Source organism: Scomber japonicus, chromosome 12 (genome assembly GCF_027409825.1).
Source record: "Scomber japonicus isolate fScoJap1 chromosome 12, fScoJap1.pri, whole genome shotgun sequence".
Classification (NCBI taxonomy): domain Eukaryota; kingdom Metazoa; phylum Chordata; class Actinopteri; order Scombriformes; family Scombridae; genus Scomber; species Scomber japonicus.
Window position 1 is genome coordinate 26,659,903 of NC_070589.1, and position 6,756 is coordinate 26,666,658.

At 39.2% G+C, this 6,756-nt stretch overlaps 1 protein-coding gene across 1 annotated transcript; it reads right to left on the minus strand.

Annotated features, from left to right (window-relative positions):
- Positions 1-2,415: 2,415 nt before the first annotated feature.
- Positions 2,416-6,756, minus strand: LOC128369712 (zinc finger and SCAN domain-containing protein 21-like). The gene is made up of 2 exons (XM_053330791.1): positions 6,434-6,756; positions 2,416-3,592 (listed from the first exon to the last, which is right to left on the minus strand). The coding sequence occupies exons 1-2, from the start codon at positions 6,705-6,707 to the stop codon at positions 2,604-2,606; spliced, it is 1,263 nt and encodes a 420-aa protein (XP_053186766.1). The 5' UTR covers positions 6,708-6,756; the 3' UTR covers positions 2,416-2,603.

A 6,756-nucleotide genomic window follows, 5' to 3' on the forward strand; every position in this document is an offset into this window, starting at 1 on the left:
AAATGACACACTGTTTTAAAAGGCTTTTTCATGTTTAATTGGTACAAAATTACAAAACACGCTGGATGTTATTGGACAAACATTTTCTCTTTTTTTTTGTAATTTTCCTGCAACAAAATAATATGCAATTCATACAGCCATATTTATTAAATCATAAATTAGAAAGTTCATAATCAAACAGAAAAAGTTATAGAATAAAGAACAAAAAGACAATAAAATAAAATAAAAACAATAAATAAATAAATAAATAGTGTCTTCATATAACAAGTTTTCAAAAAGAAATGGAAAGCAGGTCCTTCTATATTCTCATCTAAGTATATATTTTTATAAAATATAAGTGTTTGCAGTATATAAGAGAAGCAGGGTTGTTTCCAGGTTTGATCCCCAGACCGTCAGGATAAATATGAGCAGGAAAAGTAAAAAAGCTTCAAGGTGTTAATGTGAGTAACTGTGTGAGTGTGATCAGGGTTTTACTGCAGAAGAAAACTGAGCTCTTAGTAAAAGTTATTAGAGGAAAACAATAAAATATAAAGAGTTGGCTTTATGGCTCAACTAAATTAGTAAAAGTTTCAAACAAGCACATCTCTAGAAACTGAGACATTCAAGCTCTTCTAATCATACAGACAAATACAAACGTAAAAGTTAAAACAAATGTCAGTAGAATATAACACACTAACACCATCAACTAGTGCATAGGTATACACCCCTCTTTACCCCCAGATGGCTCGTGTGTAATCATGGCAGGAAAAGTGACTTTTGATTTGATTTACCGGCAAAAAAACAAAACAACATGAAGACAAAAAAAAACAAATCAGGGAGAAGAAGGCACAGGAAACCCCTCTGAGTGCTGCAAGATTATAATAAAAAAAAAATTTAAAGTGTCCCTGTTAAAAGAGTAGAAGCCTCTGGCAGCCTGTAGGAGCCGAGATGACCCTCACTAATCTCATAACAAATAAATGGTTAGGTGTTATGCTTTTTAACATATATATATATATATATATATATATATATATACACATACATATACATATACATATATATATATATGTACTGAGTAGATATACATTTGTCAGTCATCATAGTTTTTGATGTGTGGTAGTTACTTCTTAAACATCTCTGGGTGTATAAGGCCATTCTGAGCAATAGTGCAAATCAGCGAACAGGACTGCTTTATAGTGATATTGGATTTTTATTAGAGACCAAACAACACTTTATGTTTGAGTCCCAAAACAATTCAGACATCTTAAGAGTTTTGATCCGCTGCCAAAATCAAACCACAGCCATTGCGGTTATGTTTAGTTTAGTTTATTTGGATCCCCATTAGCTGTTACCCAGGCAACAGCTACTCTTCCTGGGGTCCATATATATGTGACATGCATCTAAACCACGAGGCTATATGATTGAGATTTATTATTTTTGTATAAATGGAATATTTCACAGCTGAAAATGTAACCTGTTAGTGCTCAATCACAAACATTATGAGTGTGATTATTTCTCAACCAACATAAATGCTGATGTGATAAATCTGCTATAAGCTAGAATTGTATGATATAGCAGCTTCAGCATTTTTTATGTTATATGACATACCTTTATTTGTCATTTCTATTTAATTTGCTGGATTGGACAAAAAAACAGATATTTCCATTTAAATTCAGGAAAAATGATGTTACATATGACTACATCAGTTAAACCATATAAAAGTATTTCATTCATGTCGCCCACTCAGGGGTTCAAAGACACATCCTAGGATGGGCTGGGACACATAATCAGTGTGTTCCTGACGTCATCGGGTGTTTCGGGTCTTGCAACATCAGACACCCTCACTCAGGCGACCCAGCCAGGGTTGATCAGACCCCCGACTTGTGTCCCAGCAGCACTGGCAGCCTAGAGGCCTTCTCCACAGCCTCTATGGTAGACTTTATGGCTCTCCTTTTGTCAGCTCCTGTGATCCCAAGACTGGTGTAGAGCTTTCACAGTGAGCAACCAGCAAAGCCTCTAACACCAGTGGTCTCCAACGACTGCCCTGCATGTTTTAGGTATCTTCCCCCCACTCTAACTCATTATCAAGCAGCTTAAGCTTGCCAAGGGCTTCATAGTGAGTTAATCAGGTGTGTTAGAGTGGGGTAGATACCTAAAACATGCAGGGCAGTAGCCAGTAGCTCTCCAGGAGCAGGGTTGGAGACCACTGCTTTACACTGCTTACCTCAATGGACTCACAGCGAGCTAATTATGTTAAAATGTGTGATTGATATCTGCCACATTAATGGGAAATCAAACTTAAACCGTCATTCTCATTTGATCACCTGGGATATTTAAAAAATGTTCCTATAATGTAGAAAAAAATCCACACAGGGACACATAATTTTAAAAAAATGAGCCAATGCCCAGTCCTAGTTATGAGAAAAAAGTATTGCAGTGTGTATTTCCAGTATAAGAACACACTGGTTAGAGGAATTATTCAAAGATGTCAATCCCATTTTTCTTCCTCTATGGTTTAACCACTGCCAGCATCTCTGTTTAACCAGCCGTTCCCTGGCAAGATTAAATAAAGATTTGTGCAAATTCTTGGATGTTTATCGAGCGAAAGCCCCGATAACTGACTGCTATCGTCTGTTCCGGTGAGTCTCCAGATGTATTTTGAGGTTACCGAACACCGTGAAGCTTTTGGGACACTGCCCACAGCTGAACGGCTTCACCCCGCTGTGGAAACGCTCGTGTCTCAAACAGTTGTCCTGTCTCGAAAACCTCTTGCCGCAGATTTTGCAGCTGAACGGCCTCTCTCCCGTGTGCACGCGTTGGTGGGTCTTCAGCCGGGTCTTCTGGGTGAAAGACTTCCCGCATTCGAGGCAGCGGAAAGGCTTCATGGGTTCGTGGGTGGTGTTGTGCTCCTCTAGCAGGCTCAGGCGGGGGAATCCCTTGTTGCAGATCATGCACATGAACAGTTTGGGATTTGCTCTGAACACATTCACCAGCCTTTTTGATCTTAGGTTGTTTCTACCGAGGATGTGATCTTCTGCGTTTGAGCCGAACATGGACCTCTGAGTACGAGACGGGGGTCGAGGCGGTCCCGACGGTCCAGCCTGTGGTGAAGCAGACTGCAGTCGTTGGTGCTGACCGACCGCAGGCTGGGAAACATGCCTGAACTGCTCCATATGAACCGGCTCTGAAGGAGGACTTTCCATGCACATAGGTCGCATCTCAACCTCCACCTTTATCGGCACGTTTAAGGAATCATCTGCGATCTCTTCCGCTGAGGTTGAGTTATATGAAAGTTGCTCAGGGTGAGAGGAGAACATCTGGATTTGCTGCTGCATTGCGTGAACAGCTTCGGCCGAGCTTTCTTCAAACATGCTACAAGCAGGAGGAGGCCAGAGAGGCTCTTCTGGCTCCGCGGCCTCAAAGCACACGTTATTAGATGCTGTTGTCATGGCGTCTGTCGTTTCCTGGGTGGCGATTTCATCCGCTGGCTCACATTTGACCACAAGCTTCATGTCATTGTTGCTCTCTTCTGCTCCATGTTGAGGCTCACAGAGTGAATCAGCAGTGTTTGGTTCCAGATACAGTGCAGGCTTTTCCTCATCTTCTATTTCATCTGTAATTAAAGGGAAGAGAATTTAGATACACATGAAGTTCACTATTAAAAAAAGGACAGATTCACATTTTTTTCCCGTCAGCCTTAAACAATAAATGTCCAAATGAAATACAATGAGAGAAAAAAACAGTACACGATCTAGTACTTAACCTTAAATATTCCTCATATACACACTATGAACTACTACTATGAACTAGGCCCGACCGATACTGGATTTTTGGATCCATTACTGATATTAGGTGGGTAAAAAAATTACGATATTCTGATAATTTGATATATCAATATATGTGCTGATAATCTGATTTGTACAGAATATACACACAAAACACACATGTTTTGCAATATGCTTATCAAGATTACACATTAAAACTTTATTATTGGATGTTTTATTGGATGATTCTTGTTTATTGTGTAGGTCTTCCTGTCTGGTTATTGTTCTCTTGTGCTCTTGGAAATTAAATCTTAGGCTGTGTCCCAATTTGGTCCTAATTGCGAGGCTGCATCCTCGAAGTACGCATTTCGAGGCCGATTACGTCACAACGCCGCGCGAAGGCTGTCCCAATTCGAAGAGTCCTTCAAATGCAGCCTTGAAATGCGGCCTTCTTTTCCCTCTTTTTCGAGGATGCACCGCTACTATCCTTCGCGGCCTCCCAAATCCCAAGATCCTTTGCGCGGCGCTGTTCAGTGCCGCGAAAACACAACAATGGCGACACCAACAGGTGAAGACTCTTCATTCAAGTGTAAGTATTGGTTTGTTTTATTTAATTATTTGTACTTATTACTATTTATACTTTTATACTTTTACTAATTACTTATATTTTATTACTTGACTTATATCTTATATATATATATATATATATATATATATATATATATATATATACGTTTGGGATTATCACTATTATATGTTATACTTCATTATTATCATTATTATGATAATTTTTTGCTATATTAGAACCCTTTTGTCTGTTGACATAGTAAAAAAAAAACATGTTTGACATTACATTTTGTTTTATTTTTGTTTTCGGGAGCAAGGAACAAACCGAGCTCCTGATTAAACAAAGAGGGGAAAATGACCATCTATTCACGGGGGCCAAAAACTCCGCCACGGCGGGATGGAGGTAAGGCTGATGTCCATTTTTGTACATCTTTGCATCCCTGTGTTGATGTGATCTTGTGTTTACCTTTTCTCTAGCTTCCCTCTGTGTTTAGAGCAATACTGGAAAAGATTGGGCTGGAGGGGAAGGTCCAGCCCTACCAGGCCAAAAAAAAATGAGACAATTTAAAAATAAATAAATAAAGTAGGTAGCCTATGGTTTGGATTAGTTTTACTGTTACTAAAAACTTTTGCTGAAAATTGCTGACATGATTGATTTCCACTGCCTTAGGATTGCAAATATCCAGGGACGGGGAGGAGGCCAGCGGCAAGCCCACTGCTGGCACTTGGCCGTGGTTTGTCCTCTGGATGAGGTACTGGGGCAGAGGCCATCTATTGCCCCCCCTGTCCTCATTGCCTCCATCCGTGAGGACACACCAGGGCCAAGTGCCGCAGTGGGTGAGCAGGAGAGTGAAGAGGAGGAGGAGGAGGAGGAGGAGGAGGAGGACCTTTTATTATCAAGTGATGAAACATTTCACTATTTACAAAAATTACATCAGAAATAACTATTTACAGATTATTATTATTTTATTATTCTTTCTCTTGTGTGTTTTCCTTCTTTCTTTCTTGTGTGTTTTCCTTCTTTCTTCTTCTTTCTTTCTTTCTTTCTTTCTTGTGTGTTTTCCTTCTTTCTTCTCCTTTCCTTTATTCTTCTCCTTTCTTCTCTCTTATAATTTTGTCAGCTTTTTCACCGTCTTTTCGGTCGAGACGTCTTTCTCGTCTTATGGGCGGGAACAGCTGGTGACGCAACCAGGAAATGCCTCGAAGGCTAGACCGTCTCATTTCACAACGGTTGATGCAGCCTTCGGAGGTTCCTCAAGGCTGCATCCTTCGAAGGCCGCGTCCTTCGAGGATGCAGCCTCGCAATTAGGACCAGATTGGGACACAGCCTAAATCTCAATGAGACTGCCTGAATTGAATAAAGAATAATTACGCTATCTGGATTTTGTGCAGCCCTGTGTGACATATTTTTAAAAAGCAAACTTAAGACCTATAGGCTACCATTTTAAATTTGGCTTTCAATTGAATTGAATTTATTTATTTATCTGCCTTTTATTTCCAATTATAGTCTTTGACTACTCTTTTTATTCTATTTTATTATTTTCTTCTTCATAACCCACCTTTTATGTCTGTTTTACTTCTTTACTTTTACTCTTTTATTTCTAACATCTCCAGTTTTACTCCCTTTATTCTATAGTGACTTTATTGTATTTTTATATATATATTTTTTTAATATTGTATTATCTATTTATTTTATTTATCTATTTTTTATTCATTAATTGGTATTTATTTCTGTATTTTTTATTTATTTCTTAATTTAATTTATTTTTTACTTTAATCCTACCTCTGGTGTTTCCTCATTGCAGATTTTTGAGAGTTATGTTGGCATTTCCTCAGTTCCTATTTTTAATGAGTTCCTGTTTTTGATGGGTTTCTATGTTTATTTGTTTGGTCTGTACTGAAAGTGCTACACAAATATAATTTGATTGATTGAAATGGGCATTTATTTTTAACAGAATTTAACAGGAGAACATAAATTAGTGAGGGATCTTAACTCCTGTTCTCTCAGGTAGGAAACTTAGTATAAACATCTAAACTCTTACTTTTTTATTTCAGTGTTGTTGTTTTTAATGCAGAGTGTTGTGTATAGACTGGTGTTGTGACAGATGCATGCTGCTGCTCACCTTTACTCTGAGCCTGACTCCCAGTAGTTTGCTCAGACTGTCTGTCCTCTGCAGCTCGGCTAGCAGCTGCAGCTTCCTGAGCTTTGCACAATTCAACCTCCATCGACTTTAAACTTCTTTTGAGGTCCTGAAGCTCGCTGTCCTTCCGACACATCTCCAGCCTCAGAGACACGACCCCGTCCTCCACCAGCTTGGATATTTCGGCCACTGCAGCCTTCGCCAACACGTCCATGATGGCTGAAACCTGGACGCCGAAAGAAGAAGAGAAAGACATCCTGCACGATGGGAATTAAAAAACAAGTAGAGGGTGATTTCTGTCTTTG

Excerpts from the sequence above, each read along its gene's own strand:
- LOC128369712 (XM_053330791.1), bottom strand. The coding sequence starts at position 6,707 with ATGTCTTTCTCTTCTTCTTTCGGCGTCCAGGTTTCAGCCATCATGGAC. Across the intron at positions 3,593-6,433 it reads GAGTCAGGCTCAGAGTAAAG|ATGAAATAGAAGATGAGGAA; the intron begins GTGAGCAGCAGC and ends CTTTAATTACAG.